The sequence below is a fragment of the Barbus barbus genome (assembly GCF_936440315.1).
Source record: "Barbus barbus genome assembly, chromosome: 31".
Classification (NCBI taxonomy): Eukaryota; Metazoa; Chordata; class Actinopteri; order Cypriniformes; family Cyprinidae; genus Barbus; species Barbus barbus.
The window spans coordinates 22,258,475-22,277,654 of record NC_136759.1 but is presented as its reverse complement, the minus strand read 5'-3'; the positions used below and the strand labels follow the sequence as shown (position 1 = coordinate 22,277,654).

At 37.6% G+C, this 19,180-nt stretch overlaps 1 protein-coding gene across 2 annotated transcripts in view; it reads left to right on the top strand.

Annotated features, from left to right (window-relative positions):
- Positions 1-19,180, top strand: part of LOC306851400 (teneurin-4) — a gene marked incomplete at its 5' end in the record, with an annotated part of 157,629 nt that overhangs the window by 71,749 nt on the left and 66,700 nt on the right. Inside the window, 6 exons of one of the 2 annotated variants that reach the window (XM_079387595.1) lie at positions 1,820-1,921; positions 2,601-2,795; positions 6,098-6,298; positions 11,596-11,781; positions 15,030-15,056; positions 17,981-18,127. In XM_079387595.1, the coding sequence (XP_079243721.1) occupies positions 1,820-1,921; positions 2,601-2,795; positions 6,098-6,298; positions 11,596-11,781; positions 15,030-15,056; positions 17,981-18,127 (858 nt within the window). The remainder of the gene's footprint in view (positions 1-1,819; positions 1,922-2,600; positions 2,796-6,097; positions 6,299-11,595; positions 11,782-15,029; positions 15,057-17,980; positions 18,128-19,180) is intronic. The other variant, XM_079387594.1, reaches the window with a different exon arrangement.

The following is a 19,180-nucleotide window of genomic DNA, read 5'->3' as shown; positions in this document are numbered from 1 at the left end:
CTTAGAGAGGGAATATTTTTCACCGTTATTTCATGTTTAATTCAGGTTGCGTCTGATTTCAGCTGCACAGAAATGAGCGTGAATTTGCCTCTGTAAAAAAAAAAAAGTCATATCATAAAATGTAGTAATTGCATATCGTCATTTAAGTTTTGCCATTGACGAATTTGTCCCAACCACTTTTTATGGAATTATATACATCTAATACAGAGAAAGCTGTTCCAATTCTCAAGCAGAGATTTTTTTTATTTTTTATATTTTTTTGTGTTATAACAAGTGACGATCTGGCACAGATTTGCTTGCTTGTTTTTTGTGTGTCCGTTGCCGTTGTTATCAGTCGCGGAAAGTGATTCATGCTTAGCATTTGGTGGCTGATCCATGTATTTATCCACTGAGCTACAGAATCCCAGGACAGATAGCGACAGATGTAGGAATAAAGTTATCAAATAAAATGTCACAAGTTCATTTGAGGACTTTAATTGGTCATCAAGAATGATTGCAAATCACTCTGAGTTTTATGCTGAAAAATAACTTGCAATTGAAATGTTCTAATATCATTGTTTGCATGTCAGTTTAGACTTCCAGTACATACTCTATTACAGACCTAATCATGGCATCCATATATTATATGGCCCATTTTTGCATGTTTATGAGCAAACTAATTAATATTCATAAGCGAAGTCTTTAAATTAATGATGCAACAAGATTGCTTATCTATATCTAAATGCTTCTTGAGAGCTGTCAGTGTGTGAATATACGATGTGTCTACCAAGAATCAAGCATCACTTCTTCACTCCAGGAGTCTGTCTAATACATCTGCAATCTGTAATGAACCCGTTTTATATATATATACACCTGCTTGAAATCAGAAATCTTGTAATTGACATGTTGACATTCCTTGCATTTAAATTAGCACGCTTCACTGAAGAAGGGTGTTAGATGGAATTTCCATTAGCTGTGTCACTGGATGTGTCATGCACCCACGATGGTCAATGTTAGTGCGGTTTCACAAAAACAGCTACACTAATTATGGTAAGCTCCTCATTAGGCTGAAGTAAATTCGTCAAGTGGCTGCTCTTGAGTCCCACTTCACCTAACAGAAAATGTCACACTTTATTTTCTCTTATTTATCCAAAGAGTATATATTTTCTTGTACTTGATTTGTTAAAAAAATATCACTTTTTATAGGCTTAGCATGTGCACTTTTTTACTCTTATAATGTCTTATAATGTGCCAATTGCATCATTAGCGTCAAATGAAATTGCAAAAATATTGATGTTCCCAGAACACACCCCTGTCTGCTATTGGTTGGTCAAACTGTAGCCCCACTTCAAATTTACCACATTGGATGAGCCAATGTTTCTGTCGGACTGGTCAGGATCATCAAAGTGTTTATATTTCGTATCTACATAGGATGAAGCAATTTAACATGAAAAATGTCATATTTCACCTATTTCACTATTTCACCTTTAAGACCTTAATGTAAGCAATATATGTTATGATGCAACTCCTATGACTTTGATATCAGCTCTGTTTTGGAGCTGTTTTTCCTGCTCTGTTTCAATAAATGGCCTGGGGATAGAGTTTTGAGCTCTGAAAGTTATAGTATGCTTTTCATAGTGAACTCTTTTATTTTGAAATATCAAGGAAAATTAGATTTTTTTGGTATGTGACCCCTTTAAAATTGAAACAGAACATACAGTACACCCAACAAATTGAGCTTTCTTACACCAAGTTCTTTACGAAAGAATAAACTAGCGAGTGAAGTACCGATGAATGTGTATCCTTTTGACAAATATTGTTTAATGACGTTGTTTTGCAGACTCTATCGATGACTGCCCTAGTAACTGTTTTGGAAATGGAGATTGTGTGGCCGGGAACTGCCACTGTTTTCCTGGCTTCAGAGGACCCGACTGCAGCAGGGGTGAGATTTCTGTTTGCCTACTCCTCCATTAACCTCCATTTCTTTCTTTATTACTTTCAGTCCTTCATCCCTGCAGTCTTTTCTGTTTTACTTTCTCTGTCACTCAAACATTTGCCTTTCCTAAAAATATAACTGTTGTTTTCAACACTGTATTAGCCACTGTAATCAAATAAGATTGTAATAATAAATATGTATGTGCATGTTGATTTGTGTGCATGTATAAAAGTGTGAGGATTAATAAAGGACCTAATAAAATATATTCATTTGGACATTTCAAAATATATGCATTAGAATTTACCTTATAGTTATGTAGTAGCTGTAGCTTGATTTTGGCAGGCATTAAGATAACCATTTCTCTTGTGCCCTGTCACTTTAAAATCGATTTTCACATTAGAATTCAGTTGCTCTTTCCTGTTTGCATGTTTGTAGTGTATTCTGGTCTCTTGCTCATTCGCGTTTCAGAAATCCCTTGTTCATACACAAAACTTCTAGATCAATATGGTCTTACTCACTTTTACCACTGTAACTTTTGCTGCAGTGATCATATTGATTTTTACACAGACATGAGTTGCCATCGTCCTACAAGAGTCCAGCAGACCAGCACAAGCAGTATTTATTTTATTTATTTTTTTAAGCTACATTTGGCAGACCTTTAACATGTTGCGTGTACTCTTTCCAGCGTCCTGTCCAGTGCTTTGCAGTGGGAATGGTCAGTACCTCAAAGGCCACTGCATGTGTCACAGCGGTTGGAAAGGATCCGAATGTGATGTTCCCACCAACCAGTGCATAGACATTACCTGCAGCGGACATGGCACATGCATTGTGGGAACTTGCATCTGTAATCCTGGCTACAAAGGGGAGAACTGCGAAGAAGGTACCAGAAAATATGGTTAAAAACATTAAACTACAGATCAAAAGTCTCTTATGCTCACCAAAGCTAAAAATAAAAACAGTATTATTATGTGATATTACAGTATTACAATTTAAAAGAACTGTTTCTATTTTGATACGTTTTAAAATCAGTGTGTATGTGCGTGCGCATTTTTGTGACAAATGAGGACATACATTTGTATAATGACACGGGTATTACAAGGTGAAGGTGGCTTTTCAGGACATTGACCCATGTCCTCACTTTTCAAAATGCTTATAAATCATACAGAGTGAGGTTTTTTTGGGGAAAGTTGAAATGCACAGTCTCCTGTGAGGGCTAAGTTTAGGTGTAGGGTAGGTGTAGGGCAATAGCACATACAGTTTGTACAGTATAAAAACCATTACACCTATGGGATGCCCCACTTTTCACAAAGACAAACGTGTGTGTGTGTGTTATTTTAAATGATAATATCTCACAATGTTCCTGTTTTACTGTATTTTTCCTCATAAATGCAGGATTGGTGACTTTTTTAAGAACATTCAAAAATATTTTTAAGTATTCCAAACTTTTGACCAGAAGTGAAATTTGACTTTTTTTTCTTTCTTTGCTAGTATATTCCTAAAATTGGGGAAAAATAAACTTTTAGCCATTATGTGTATAGCTTCACCTGCCTCTAGACATAATATCACCAGAATACTTTTGTTGTAAGGATGTCTGTGCTATTTTAGTGATGCTGTTGCCCGGAATTCTTACACACCAAATTGCACAGAAATGGAGAAAGAGGCCCTTCTTGGCCTTTTTTAGTATGCATATGTACCCTTCTGAATATTTAAGGTGGGCGTACATGACCTTCGAGTTTGTAGCGGGCCCATAAGTAGCTGACTCGTCTCGTTATGCCTAGAAAGTCTCCTCGCTCCTTTACATGTATTATGGATACTTCTGAGAGTCCAAAGCAATCCATTAAGAGATGAACAATTCTTTTGTGTCAAGATCTAATAAGTTGAATTTGCTCTGAGAAGTCTGAACTGAGACTACAGCGGCCCAACGAGAGGGGCGACCGAGGCTTGAAGAGATGAGATTAAAGTAGCCATTGTGTTTGGCAGTTTTTGAAGGCTCTCATTTCAAGATGAAAAATTATCTAGCCGATTTTGACAAATGGTATGTTCTGACTTCTCTGACCCCCGGCAATTCTATTTCGGGGTCTCACCATCGGCCGTTCGAGGAAGAGAATACCGACGCTGGCCCTTTAACGGTTCTACCTTTCTTCGCTGCGACCTTCAGGCGGTGATGATTAATTGCCAGGAGAGAGGCTCTTGTCATTTAGCCTATGATCTGTGTGCCTTGTGCCCAAACCATCTGCTAAGAGACCTGAACTCCTGCTTATCTATAGGAAAGGCCTCTCCACCCATTTGTGTCACGGTAAAGGGAGTCGGCAATGTAGCGACCCCATCCCTCCTTTCCCATCATGTCCCAGCTGGCCTCATGTTAGCCATCTGTGAGGGCACATTCTTGGTTCATACTATAATTTTCTAATAGATATACACTACTGTTCAAAAGTTTGGAGTCAGTAATTTTATTTTATTTTTTTTAATAAAAGTGGCAGACTTTTACATGTCACAAAAAAGTCAATTTCATGTTAATGCTGTTCTTTTAAACTTAAAAAAAAAAAATATTTACAAAAATTAAAATATACAGATATGTAACGGTCTCATTATTTTATTTATTTTTTTCAACAATGATGATAAAAAAAAAAAAAAAAAATATTGAGCAGCAAATCAGCATATTGGAATAAATTATGAAGGATCATGTGACACTGACTACTGGAGTAATGGCTGCTGAAAATTCAGTTTTGCATCACAGGAATAAATGATATCCTAAAATATATTAAAATGGAAACCAGTTATTTTAAATTGTAATATTTTTTCACAATATTTTTATCAAATGAATGCAGCCTTGGTGAGCAAAAGCAAAAATAGTTTTTAAAAATCTTCTCCAAGTTTAGTGTTTTGAATTGAAATGTGATTAATTAAATGTATCTAATCAGATTTTGTTTTTTCATTTGTTCTTTCTATACAGCATTGGTTATCTATCAACCATTTGTTTGTTTGGTCATTCATGAATTCTACAATTCATGCATTCTATGAGAGATATTGTTGAAACAGTTTTTTTGTCATTTTTGCCTTTATTAAGATAGGATAGTATAGTATATCCAACATTCTGTCTATCTAGCATTCTGTTGTTCTATATCGGCCTATAAACCTTTAGACATTTTGACTTAAAAAATCTTGGCAGATATGGGTTTTTGAGTTGAGTTGGCAGTTACATCTATTCCATTGAATGTCTGTTTATTTCAAATTCAAATCACTGTTGTGCATTCTGTTTGCTACGTCAATTTAAGTTTAAACAGGAATTTAAAAGGAATTGTCAGTTCGGTTCTGAATGGTGCACAACCCTTCTGCCTACATTTTTTCCTGAAATATCCTTTTTCACATATATCGCATTTGAATCGCGAATGAAGTTTTATTTTCACTCTAATCAGTTTTTACTTTATTTTGAGAACCTCTGTCTTCAGAATATTTGTCTGGTGTGACTGATCTATAGTACGTTCTTCAGCGAGGATTAGAAATGAATTTAAGAGTAACGTGGGTACAGGAAGCAGAGCTTTTCGCCCGTGGGCCATTGTAGGTGTCCTTGTTTGCATTCTGTCATGCTTGGTTTTGGGTTCACAGTAAGTGGGGGGACCACATCCAGCATCGCTTTTCAATTTAGCAGAACATGCTCCGACCGCGCCAGTCTTTTCCCTTCCCGGCGCTGGGAGGAAATCTCATTACCAGCAGCTGGAGGAGTCAGAGAGAGAGAGAATGAGCAACACTCTTCCCACCTGCCGGTTTACTGCATGACAGCGAATGCGGCCATTTAATTTGACCGTTTGTAAATCCTGTTTCTCTCAGGGGTTTTGGAAGTGTCAGGCCTCCTTAGACGCGGCTGGGCTTGTGGCACGCTCTCCGCTACAAGAGCTAAACCTCTAGAGTCATCGTCTTTTTTTTTTTTTTTGGCCTGGGATGGATGACTAAGACTTGAGTCATACTTTGAAAGGAAGAGGAACAGCAGGGGACACTGAGTTATGGCAGTTTAATGTGAATACATGCATCTGTTCAAGTTTGATCTAGTGCGCTGGTCTTTGATGATGAGTTTGGTCTGATGGGAAATGGCTTCGCTGGTGTATTTTTACTTTGAATTCTGCTTCTGAATGATCTTTTGATGTGAAGTCAGTTAATACCTGCGTTGTGTTTTCTAATTTGCAGTGGACTGCCTGGACCCGACCTGCTCAGGGAGAGGTGTGTGTGTTCGTGGAGAGTGCCATTGTTTTGTAGGTTGGGGAGGTCCTGGATGTGAGAGTCCACGTGCTTCCTGTATGGAGCAGTGCTCTGGACATGGGACTTTTTTGGCTGATACCAACACCTGTAACTGTGACCCCAACTGGACCGGTCACGACTGCTCCACAGGTCAGTACAGCAGTAGAATGCTATGTATTGTTTTCAGTTTTCATTTAATTTTTCTTAGAAGTTTTAATTTTGATATGTGCTTTTGTAATTTTTTTTTTAATTTTTGTTTTGTTTTAATATTTCTATTTAGAGTTACGTTTATTTCAGTTTTATTTTGGGTCATTTTAGTACTTTAACCTAGCTATTTATTTACTTTAAGTTTTTCATCTAATGATTTTTTTGTTTTTTGTTTTGCTTCATTTTGTGTTTCATTTTGTTCTGTTTCGTTTCCTTTTTCACCTTTTTGACATCAAATTATTTAAGTAAAATAGTTTGACCATTCAAGTTGACTTTTACCTACATTTACAACAGACACTGAAGTAAGACAACTTTTGAACAAATTAATTAAAACAAAACTTAACATAAATTAATTGATAATAGTTAATCAGAAATACTATTAAAAATCTGTCTTGATGTGAACAAAATTATTCAAAATATTTTCAGTGTAGCACGCAACATTTTCACTGAGAAATATTGCATATTTGTGACCTATGACGATTACTAATCATATAAGTATCTCATCCTGAACAAATACCTGCTTGATCTGATCATATTGCATATCCGTGTTTCAGACCGCATTATGCGATACAGCGTTAGCTAGCTGAAGGGCAAATCGTACACCTGTGTTTTTGAATTTCTCTTTGTGAGCTGTTCATCACATATTTATTTGTGCCTGTGCATGAACCAATTCATGTTAAAATCTCGTAAACCCTCTAAATGAACCCGGATGCACCTGATCTTTGCTAATCTCCACGCCACCTGTTGCCATGACAGCGGTGACTACAGGTGTCAGGGTGTAATTTCATGCTCCACCTAGTTTACCTCAATGTTCTCTGATTGAGAACATTCTGCAAAAACAATGCATGCAAAGCACTTCAGTAAACATTCCGTCTTTTGCCTATAACAGGAAGGTTAAACTCAAATTTAACATTTCTGAAGACATTTTTTCCTTCTGAATTAAGCAAACTTGGTTGATAAAGTCAGCACTGTGACATTTCCTTTCTTTTTTATTTTCATCCAGAATAGGCAGTTTGGTCAAATTCTCCATGGTTTCAGAACAATTTAGTCCCCTCTTCTCGACCCCTCTCCCGGTCATGCTTGACCACCTTTTCACGGAGAGTTTTCCACATTTGAGCTGTTTCTGTCACGCTAGTTAGACCTCCATCAGGAGGTGGGGGTGAAACAGCAGTGTTTGATGCAGCAAAAGTGGTTTGGCAGACGACGAGAGCCAGATTCTTTTAAGTAGCAACCTGTGGATAGTGTGCTTTGATTTTCACTCAAGATGGTACACCGTTGACTTCTAACTGTAGACACGAGTCTGGTTAATGTGAAAGACACCAGTACAGTTGTTTGAAACCAAGAGATACACCTAAACAATTTGCTTACAAAATATTCAACATTTGTATTTTAAAAATACTGTACGTGTGTGTATGTGTGTGTATATATATATATATATATATATATATATATATATATGTGTGTGTATATATAATTTATTAATTTGTCAGTTTCACTAAATTACCACAAGGAATTGTAGAATTATATTTCATTATTTTTATGAAATATACATGTTTTTTTTTATTTTATTTTTTTTATTAAGATTGAAAATTAGTTTGTACTTTTATGTTTTCATTTTAATTTTAGTTAAATGATTATTAATGTGCTTATGATGTGCTTTTTTCATTATTGTGTCTTTTATTTAAATTAATAACTTTTTCTATAATCTTGTGTTTAGTTAATGATAATAACCTTGGATCAAACACTCAAATTTTATATGTGCTTACTAAATAATTAATATGAGTTGAAAACAGGCTTTATTATTATGACTTATTATGGGTTTTTTTCTCCCTTCCTGTAACACAAGGGAGAAAACCTGTTTCCAGAAATGCTCTTTTACTAAACCATTTTTGAAACAAGGACATTTATTATTGATATTCCTCCAGAAGTGCTCAAAGCAGTGATGCAATATTGTTATTTTGGTCGCTGCTATTGTAAGCTTTAGGAGATCAGAGAACTAATGGGGATTTTGCTTCAGCTAACTTTTGAAACACAACTATCTATAAATATGAATTTCACTTTAATGTCAAGCAGACAGAATGACCTATTAGGTAATCCGTTGGCTTTGCTGGAAATAGCCATTTAAATCCTGTCTTCTCAAGCGAAAGATGCAGCATGACTAAATTATTACGAGACTTGTACTCTCCTCTGCCTGTCTCTGCTTTAACTCACCATCTGAATTGCAACCGCACTAGAAAAACTCCCAGAACACATGTATTGTTATCAATACACTGTGGAAAAAAAGTAAAATATGTATGAAAAAATATGCTTTGGTAAATTATTGAATTGTATTATTTTACTTTAACTTAATTTAATTGGACTTCATGTTAACATAAGGTTTAAATTAAATAAAAAAATAATAATATAATAAAATAAAATAAAATATGTACCTCTTTTGTCAAATGTCTGGCAATCCACTTAACACTGACTAACATTTAAATGTATTGTTACTGATAAACTGTGAAAAATGTGATCTTTGGTAATAAAAATAAAATAGTTACAAATTTGATACAAATTAATTGCACAAGTAATGGTTATAACAAATTTGGGGGGTAAAATAAATGATAAACTATATAATAAAGCCACTCCTAAGATCCCTTCCTCCCTCTCTCTGTCTCTCCCCCTTTTTTCCTTCTTTTTGTCTCCGTTCTCTTGGTCAGTGTTGGTAATCGAATAAGAAAGCTTTCAGCTCTAGTATGTGGGCAGCCGGGCAGCTCCACCGCGTTCTGAAATGAGCTGTTGCAAACAATCAAGATCTGCATCAATTAGTTCTCCTCCTCCATTAAAGGACGCAAGCAGGAGTTACCCAATTATTGTACAACGTTAGTAGCATCTTTGCCCTGCAGTGAAGCATTGTGGGAATGATTAGCAGATTGTATCATCCTGTCATTTGGCTGCTGTGTTACCTTTATGAGAATCGCTTTAAGGAACACCGTTATGAGAAAATGATATTCGTATAATCAAGCGAGTTGTTTGTGTGTGTGCGATAGAGCGAGGGGCAAAATACTAAGCAAACTAAGAGAGGGATAATAAAGGAGAGCAGGAACCAGAGGAAATGAGCAACTGTGTGTCTCCTTGACAACTTTAAGCAGCTCTGAATGAAATGCCATTAGGATGCCTCTAATTGAAATGTTGCATGTGAAATTAAGGGCATTTACATAATTTAACAAAGGCCCAGTGCTGTAATTAGCATGAGGGAAGGATTCTTTTTTTTTTTTTTTTCTTCAAGCTTTTAAATCTGGTAATGTCATGTTATGGTTTGTGTCTGAAAAGACTCACTTAACTCTGTTTAATTTGTAACAATGTCAAAACATGAACATAATCGACTCATTAGTGGCCTATAGGCAACCTTCTTTCTGACTCTCTTCTGAATAGATTTGACAAATTATGCACATAATCACTGTTCTGTGTTTTAAAGACGGCCCATATTTGTATTATTATGTTAGAGTACTTCATGCATAACACATGTGCAAATGTTTATTTTTTATATCAAGATATTACATTGTATTCACCAACAAAAGTATATGCTGCAATAATGTTTATTAGCGCTCTCAAATGATTAATCGCAATTAATCGCATCCAAAATAAATGATTTGTTTAAATAATATATGAGTGTGTACTGTGTATATTTATTATGTATATAAACACATGCATGTATATATTTAAGAAAATGTTTTGTTTATATATTGAATATATTTATATAATATAAATATATAAATGTATAGATATAAATATTTTCAAAATATATACTGAATGTGTGTATTTATGTATATATACATAATAAATAAACACAATACACATACATATATTATATTATATAAACAAAAACTTTTATTTTGGATGCGATTAATCTCGATTAATCATTTGGCAGCACTAATTTTGATATAACTGAATACAAACGCACACACACACTTTATTTTACACACACATATGCACATACAATTTTATTATAGTAACTAATTGTAAGGACCAAAAATTCATTCAGATCTACCAAAAATTTAAAAGAGGTCGCACTTTAGTTTGGGTCCAATTCTCACTAACTATTATCTAAGACTTTGCCTCCATAAACTCCTAATTTGCTGATTATTAATAGCTAGTAAGTTTAGGTATGAGATAGGGTTAAGGGATCTAAAATATGGTCATGCAGAACAATACATTAATATGTGCTTTATAAGTAATGATAAACAGCCAATATGCTAGTCTAATAAGCAACTAGTTAATAGTGAGAATTGGTCCCTAAATCAAAGTGTAACCAAAAAGGTGTATAGGTCCTTTAACTGATGAGCATTTTTGAAGTCTCTCACTATTAATCACTTTTTTTCCTTCGATAGTCTATTTTATACTGTTCTCTGGTATAACAGAGATCATAAAAGCTGCATGGATGAATTTTTTTTTTTTTTTTTTTTTTTTTTAACTGCTGTTTAAAATAATTTTAGATGAAGTCTAATGTCTGGTCCTGTCAGCTTTCCAAAATTATTTCATGTTAACTTCCCCTTATTTCACTTGATGTTTTGTGCTTCATGCCACACCTTTTTCCTTTTTATGCGTCTAGTACTTTTTCATTATGTTAGAATTTCAAACTCACTTGACAAAGTGTTAAGTGAATTAATTGGCACTATTGGTTCACACAGCCAAACCTCCCCAAAGCCCATGGAGACAGAGGCAATTTTATTTTTCAAATCTAATGTGTTACATTTAATTTGTGAACTAACTTTTAATTATTGTCTTACAGATCTTTCTTTTATAGAAAATAATTTTGTGCCATGCTGCCTTAGCTTTCACCTCATTACTTATGCAGTAAAACTGACTTTAATAATCCAGCGTGTCTCCATCTCTATGGGAAGTCAAAATTGGATTTTGTTCTTTGACTTTACTTTCTTTTTTTTTTTCTTCCGTTTTTGCCTACTCCCCTCCACACAAAATTCCCCCCAAAAAGAAAGGAAGAGAGACAGCAGAAAATCTGCCCTGTTAAACCTCCCACAATCCCCAAACCCCTGCTTTGTAATGGTCTTATTAGATTTGTATTGTCCAAAGGGGATTGCCCCCTTTATGAGGTGCAGGAATTTCTTTTCACTACCCATCAGAAAAGATAGTGGAGCTTGGCCGTCCCATCACTGACAATAACTCCTGGATTTGCTTTCTCTTTACCCCCTGTCCCAACAACTATTTGGTAACACCCCTTCTCTCCCCGTGTCCCACAGAGCTGTGCGCAGCCGACTGTGGTGGCCATGGCATCTGCGTGGCAGGCAGCTGTCGCTGCGACGAGGGCTGGATGGGTGCCGGGTGCGAACAACGGGCTTGTCACCCACGCTGCAGCGATCACGGGACCTGCAAAGACGGGAAGTGTGAATGCAGCCCGGGATGGAACGGAGAACACTGCACTATAGGTAAGACGGAAGCACTCGTTTATGTGTGTGTGAAGTGTTGGATGAGGGTGGGGTCGTGACGGGGGTGAAGGGGCGGGCGAGCAGGTGTGAGAGAAGCATGCGTAATTTAATTTGTGCAACTCGGCATAGCATGAACAGGTTTGCTCAAGGATATGAGGCTCGTCTTCATGCATTTTAATGTGGGAATGTGCTAAGGTGTCTTTTCATTTCTACTCATCATTTCCTTCCTTTCTTATTCTCTCTGTCGTTCCTTTCCATTAGTTAATTTTAAACAAACATTTGCATTGCACAAGCAGAGCAGTCACTGGAAAGACATTCTTTACGTTAGGAAATTAAACTGCGAAAACATTAAAACATTCATTATTTTTGCAGTTTTGCTTGGTAAGGAATTTAAGTTAGACATTTCGGCTTTAATTTAGTTTTATTTGAACTAAAAAACAACAAGCAACAGTGAATTTACTAAACGTAAGGGATGATCTCACACTCTCTCGAATGATTTTAATTGCATCTATTAACCCTACTCTATCATATTTGATATGCAAATGTCAAGGCCTCTAAATTATTATTATTTTTTTAAATTCTGAAAATAATGTTGTACTGTACGCAATCTATTACATGCCTTCTGTTGTCTGAGAGTTTATACTTTTTATTAAGTAACAGGCCTTTTAGTATAATTGTAAAAATATCCCTTTTCAGGTCTTTTTGAAGTGAAATCTTTGCTAATTTTATGAAGTAAACCAAAAAATAACTTCTATGATGTTAGTAATACTTCAACATGAAGAAAGCAACTTAGGTTTACTTGATTGAGGCAACACAACGGTTAGTTCACCCAAAAATGAAAATTAGCCTGTGTTTTACTCACCCTCGAGGCATCCTAGGTGTATATGACTTTCTTCTTTTAGACAAATCCAATCAGAGTTATATTATAAATTGTCCTGTTTCTGTTGAACAGTCCAAAACACGTTAAATAAAGTGCATGCATCCATAATAAAACGGATATGGATAAAAAATATCCATATTTAAAACATAATAAACACTTTTCTCTTACTTCCGCTGACTGTGGAAGCCGTTCTGGCAGATGATGTATGTGTCGCGTGCGCCTCTGAGTTATGTTAGTCTCATATACACCTAGGATGACTTGAGGGTGAGTAAATAACAGACTAATTTTCATTTTTGGATGAACTAACCCTTTAAGCAAGGTGTATTAGGTTGTGCCTCGGTCAGATTATAAGATATTTAAGTGTTAACAGAAAGCCACTAGATAGTAGACAGATGGCAGATAGCAGATGGATTCTTTCCCCGTCACATCCAGACCAGGAAGACTGTTGAACACAACACCTTTTTGGGTAGTTTCGTAATGGAAATATGGGGTAGCGTGGATTATTGAGCCCCTAATGAAGCTAAGCCAAACATAATGTTCTTATTTAACATGCACAACAGTGACCAGCAGTTCTCCCTGCCTGTTTACCTTGTACTAACTATTTAGAGACAAAATAGTTCAAATAAATAGATGCCCCTGGTGGTCCTGGAACAGCATTTGACAAAAGTGACCTACAGCATGATATACAACTAGTTTTTTACACATCAAATCATTCTTTTTTATGTTTACTAATATTGTAGTCAAGCATGTTACCTTGTTAAGCTATTATAAGTTATTTTGATTTATTTTGATGTTTATTTTTAAAAAGAAAATGTATTTAGACTAAATTTTGGTAACAGGTTGCAAAGAATCCAGTCTTTTTTCTTAAGTGTAAGCACCTCCCTTCAATGACCATTTGTTGAGAAAGAAAAGTATGTAAAAAACATTTTAAGGGTTTCAGACCCAATTTTGTACCTTATTTGTTGAAAGTGCCACCTAACCTTTACCTACCCCTTAATTCACACAGTAATAATTTGGTTGATAACAGCGTTGCACCTAACACCATCTTAACCGTAACTCTAAAATTTGATTGGTTGATTGGAATGGTGTTCTGGGAACTTGAGTAAATCACATTAAGTGCTTGACATTTGTTTTCCATCTCACCTAAAGAATATGAATGGGCCAATAAACAGTCTGTTCCGTGAAACTGCCTTAACCAGTGTTTCTGTCTCAAGATCGTTGTTCTACTCTGTTTCTCACCCTCTCTATCTTATCCAAACATATTCACGGCATATCTGCTCTGTTAAAGGAACTTACATAGTCTAAACTGATATGGTATTTTTTTTTTTTACCTGTAAAAATTGATTTTGTCTGTGAGTTTATCAGTCAGTGGCCCCCAAAAAAAAATACTCCTCAGAAAACAACGTCTCATAAAACACCAGAGGTGAACAAAGCAAAGAAAACAGTTTTGATTTTATGAACTTTAGAAGTAAAATGCAGGAGTGCTGTTATTTATTTATTTATTTTTCTGGTGCCAGTGTACTAGCATTCCGTCTTTTCATATTTTCTTGATGCATTATTGATGTTCTTCATACATGTACCATAGTGAGACATAGCATCCCAAGAGCAAGGATCATATATTCTCATAAAGCGTGTGCCATTAAAGGCGGTAAGTGTGACGGTCCATGATGTAATGTACAGAATGTTCGACAGATGACGTGTTGCCTCTCCACTGCTGTTTGGATTAGAACGTGGTCGTCTCATCAGTGACATGCTCTTTCTTTATAAGCTTTTGACATTATTACCGTCTTAATCCTGAAGGATGTACTTTTATATATAAAAAAATAGTTATGCTATTTGTTTACAAATTATAATGGTGACATTTTCCAAAAAGTCTGCATGTAATACATTCTGAAAATATGTATTATGCATTATCAGCTATCCTTCATAAAGCCATATATATGCACTATGCATCCGTTTTAGAATTTATCAATTGTAATACTTAGCCTATTCAGAATTAATAATGTCTAACATAAGGCATTATGAAGAGCTTTATAATGGTTTATATAAACAGGCTTCATAGAAAGTGTTGCCAAAAAATCTCCCACTGGTAATACATGTTCTGATAAACCGAGACTTCTCGCTACTGTTTTCATCTCTCTTTCTCTTCCCTGTCACACCATACCTTTAAATTTCTCCCTGCCTGTGATGTGACATGTTGCTTTTTGCATGTTATTGTCCTTGCTATAGCTTTTGCAGCCCCTGTGTTTCTGTAAATGTAGAAGTCTGGAGCAACCAGCCCATGCCTCTAGCTGTCTGTGTCTTGTCATGGAAGCAGCACTGTTCAAAACCTCCCTTACATGTCCTTGTCTTTTATCTCCCCCTAAAGCTCACTATCTGGATAAGGTAGTGAAAGGTATGGCACTCCTCCTGTCCTATCTTTTCTTCCTCTCTCATGTTCCGTCATCCATCATATTTCCATTAGCCCATCCTTCATAACGCTCATCCTGAAAGGGTTGCGCTTCTATTTCATTCTGCCCATGCTTCATGCCACACTAACCACAGTCCTCGCCGCATCATGCTGCTGTTGTGCCACCACATCCAATACGCTGCTCTGCCACCTCGCCACTTAGCACCTTCGTACCCGCTGAGTGGGTGGAGAGAGCCGGAGCGTCTCCTTTGCCGCCGTGTCCCTGCTGTGGAACTCAAGGGGATGGATGGCCCACAGGATCCAAGGAGGGAGGGCTGGTGGAGGGTCACGGACCTTGCCAACCGGCACCATGCATAATGGATGTTCAGTGCAGCTGTGTAGCACAGCAGAGGGGGTTCGGGAGAAGGGGTGGGGGTTCTGAGAGGTGCTGAAGCGCCAGCCTCTCTAATTAAAGCATGCTATGCACCGGTGATGCCAGGGCCCCGAGCCGCCCACACCCCCTACCTGCTCCTTATTTTTTTCCTTTCATGTCTCTGGTTTTCTTGCTCTGTGAGACCACCCCTTCCCTCCCTTTCTCACCGCATAGAGAGGCTGTGCGGCTAACGTGAACTGCAGGGGTCGCGTGAGGCGGTTTGTGGCCCTCCGGAGCGGTTTCAGCCTGATGCGCTCCACAGGGGCCTCTCTCTGAAAGGGCTGCCAATTAAGCTGAACTTCTGCCAGCAGAGTACAGATCTTTATTTATTTAGCTCTTTAATAAGCATTCAGAACAGACCATTCAGACGTCTCGCCACTGCAGACTGTGCAGCTGTTTGTCTGTTTGGGTTTTTAAGGAGGAACCTGCTGTCTACTGGTCAGGCTCATCCTTTGCTTATTAGCAAAGCATATAACTGTCACTGCCTGCCTTGGAGCACAAAAAAAATCGACCTTACACCGATGTGAGGTCAGCTGGAGGCTGTGAATGCAAGCACCACCTTGTGTTTTGTGATCTGCTTTTTTGCAACTTCCGTTGACAGTAGAGAAAAGACAAGAAATGAGATCATCCAAAGGTCTTGTCCCTTAGTCGTCCTCAGTGCATAGCATTGTGTAGACTTTTTAGTAGTACTCCAATTAGAAGTCCAAAGCATCAAGGAAGCGTAGGTCCTGCAAAAGAGACATCCTACTGTGCAAAGTGAGACATACTTCTGCTTTTCCTGAAGGTCCATATTTCTGAAGATCCAGTACACCTGCCTGGAACTTTCAAGCAAGCATATTGACCTTGATTAACTGGATCTGGTGTGTTTAACTGGGATTAGCATTTCAAATCTGCAGGATGGTGGTCTATTCTTTCAAGAGCATGTTTAGACCGTATCAAGCAAGTCATCAAAATTGCTATTTGGGATTCTTTACCCAAGAGCAGTGGCCTCAAACTCAATTCCTGGAGGGCCACAGCTCTGCAGAGTTTAGATCCAACCAGCTCCAACTCACACCTGCTTGGACGTTTCTAGTGATCCTGATTTGCTGGATCAAGTGTGTTTGATTAGAGTTGGAGCTAAACTGTGCAGAGCTGTGGCCCTCCAGGAATTGAGTTTGAGACCAATGCCCAAGAGTATCATTGCTCACTGTGCCAGAGCATGTGCTCTAACCACTATACTACAGCTCCATTGCTCTTTCTTATATGTACATGACATTGTGCTGATCTGTGCAGCTATATAATTATGGAAGTCAACGTTACAACCTACTTTCTTGATGGATTCTCCATTTAGGTGTAGACTTGCATGCTATGGCATAGATCAGCGATATTTTTTATTTATTTTATTTTTTTCTTGTGTCAGATACTGCTATATGTGCTAACATATATCAGTTATTGAAGCACAGCTGTCTTGGAACGTTGAGAAAAGCATCATCATGATGCACAAAGCCTAGATGAAAACATTACATGCCATTCCGCACTGAGCCATCTTTAGAAATGATCATGGCTTTTAGAGGCATCTCGGATTTCTTTCTTATCAGGCATCCACCACCTTTCTTTCGCTATACAAACTCCCACTCTCTCGCTCCCTTCCTTTAGTCTCTATGATGTTCGAGCAGTGGCTGTGCTAACTGTCGCTGACAAAATGGGTCAGCTCAGACATCTTGGAGAGCGGCTCTTGGCTTGTGAAAAGCATGTCAGGATTTTACATTCGATGGTGCAGGGTTTCTCATCTTTCGTATATGTTTTCATCTTAGGAAATGGAATTGGACAGGTAGCTGATAAGTGGCAGTGAGGAGAGGAGGAAACGGATGACAATGACAGACATTTTGCGCTGTCGTATGGACCGTGTCTGTAGGACCGTGTGCCACCTGTGCTATCTACATCCTGTCAGCATTAACCTCCCTGCTCAAGTGCAGCTCTGTGAAATCCTATTTTCAAATGTGTCATGACATTCACATTATTGGAATAAAAAAGAATATTGTTTATGTTGTATCTGGCGCTTATGGTTTCCACGTTTAAGACTAGTCTACTATCTAAAGCTAAGGTTGTTAGTTGTATATTACCCAAGAAACACTGTGATTATCCATATTGCTCTTTATCTAGTTGAGGTAATTGTTTTTTTTTCCAGGCTAGATTTTTTCTTGCTCTCTCTCTTTCTCTTTAGAGCTGAGTTCTGCATCTATTGTACAACACTAATGAGAATGTATTGATCTGGAGGAGCTCTGCAGTATGAGTCTGCCTCTATAGGATATAATGGCTTAAAAAGGTGTATCAGTTAATCACCTGGAGTTATCACTGTTATTACTGAAGCGCTCTTTTGACCCACAACCCTTCATTTTGACTTTTTCGTCTGGGATGAAGTAACTAGGCTTTGCAATGTCTTGTCTGTTATAGCGTAATGTTTGCTTTAGTGAAAAGTGCCCTCTTTAATGTGTATGCTTTGCTTTTGTGTGCACAGAGGGCTGTCCTGGTCTGTGCAATGGCAACGGCAGATGCACGCTGGGTAATAATGGCTGGTACTGCGTTTGTCAGTTGGGCTGGCGGGGAGCAGGCTGCGACACATCAATGGAGACGGCTTGCAGTGACGGCAAGGACAATGACGGAGGTACAAACACAAACAACACGCTGCCTTGACATTTATTATGAAGATTTAACATTCTTTGCTTGGGTCTCTTCTCTTCTCTTCTCTTCTCTTCTCTTCTCTTCTCTTCTCTTCTCTTCTCTACTCTACTCTACTCTACTCTACTCTACTCTACTCTACTCTACTCTACTCTACTCTACTCTACTCTACTCTACTCTACTCTACTCTACTCTACTCTACTCTACTCTACTCTACTCTACTCTACTCTACTCATCTTTCTCGTGCTTACACTGGAGTTGTTTACAATGCCTGTGCTGTTGTCAGTTTGTCACTAAGAGCATTAAGATCTAGAGTTTGCCTTGAGCACCTTCTTTGAGCTAAAAGCTTGCAGCTCTTTAAATAGCATCGGAAATTGTCAGACCTTCCCTGTGGGTCCACTTGTAGAAGAGTGAGTTGTTTTAGTCAAAAGCTAAAAGTGAGACATACCAAGTCCATATCACCTAGCCTCCATTTCCCAGCGAGCAACAGCTAAGAACCGACCCCCTGCCAAGCCCCTAAATCAAAGGTAGCCTTGTCCTGTCACACACCATACTGAGCATAAAACATATTTGCACTGAAGAGCACACTCTTTGGGGAAATCACATATCATTGTTCTGCTATAGTTACCACACTCCTGGTTTTAGCACTGACCAGCGTTTGATGCAGCTACAGGCTCAATGGTGCTTTTGGGACCTTCCTAAATAATCACTTTTTAAACAGCAAAAGGATGTTGTGAGGGTATCCAGATAAATGGAAAAGTTTGAAGACCAAACTAAAATGATGATAACATGTAGAATATGTAAAAGAAAGGGCTAGCACAAATGCTAGTAGTAAAGCAGTCAATTGGTGGTACTATTGCGGCGACCGAAACAAGCAGTGTTGACGCTTCTACCAGGAGAGGTGTTATTTTTATAATTTGGCCCATCTGGTCAGAGAGGTTCCTGAAAGTAGAGAGAGAGGAAGAGAGAGAGATATTAGAGAATAAGGGATGACCCACTTCGATACATTAAAGGGTTCCTCTCAGCATGGCCTGAAGTC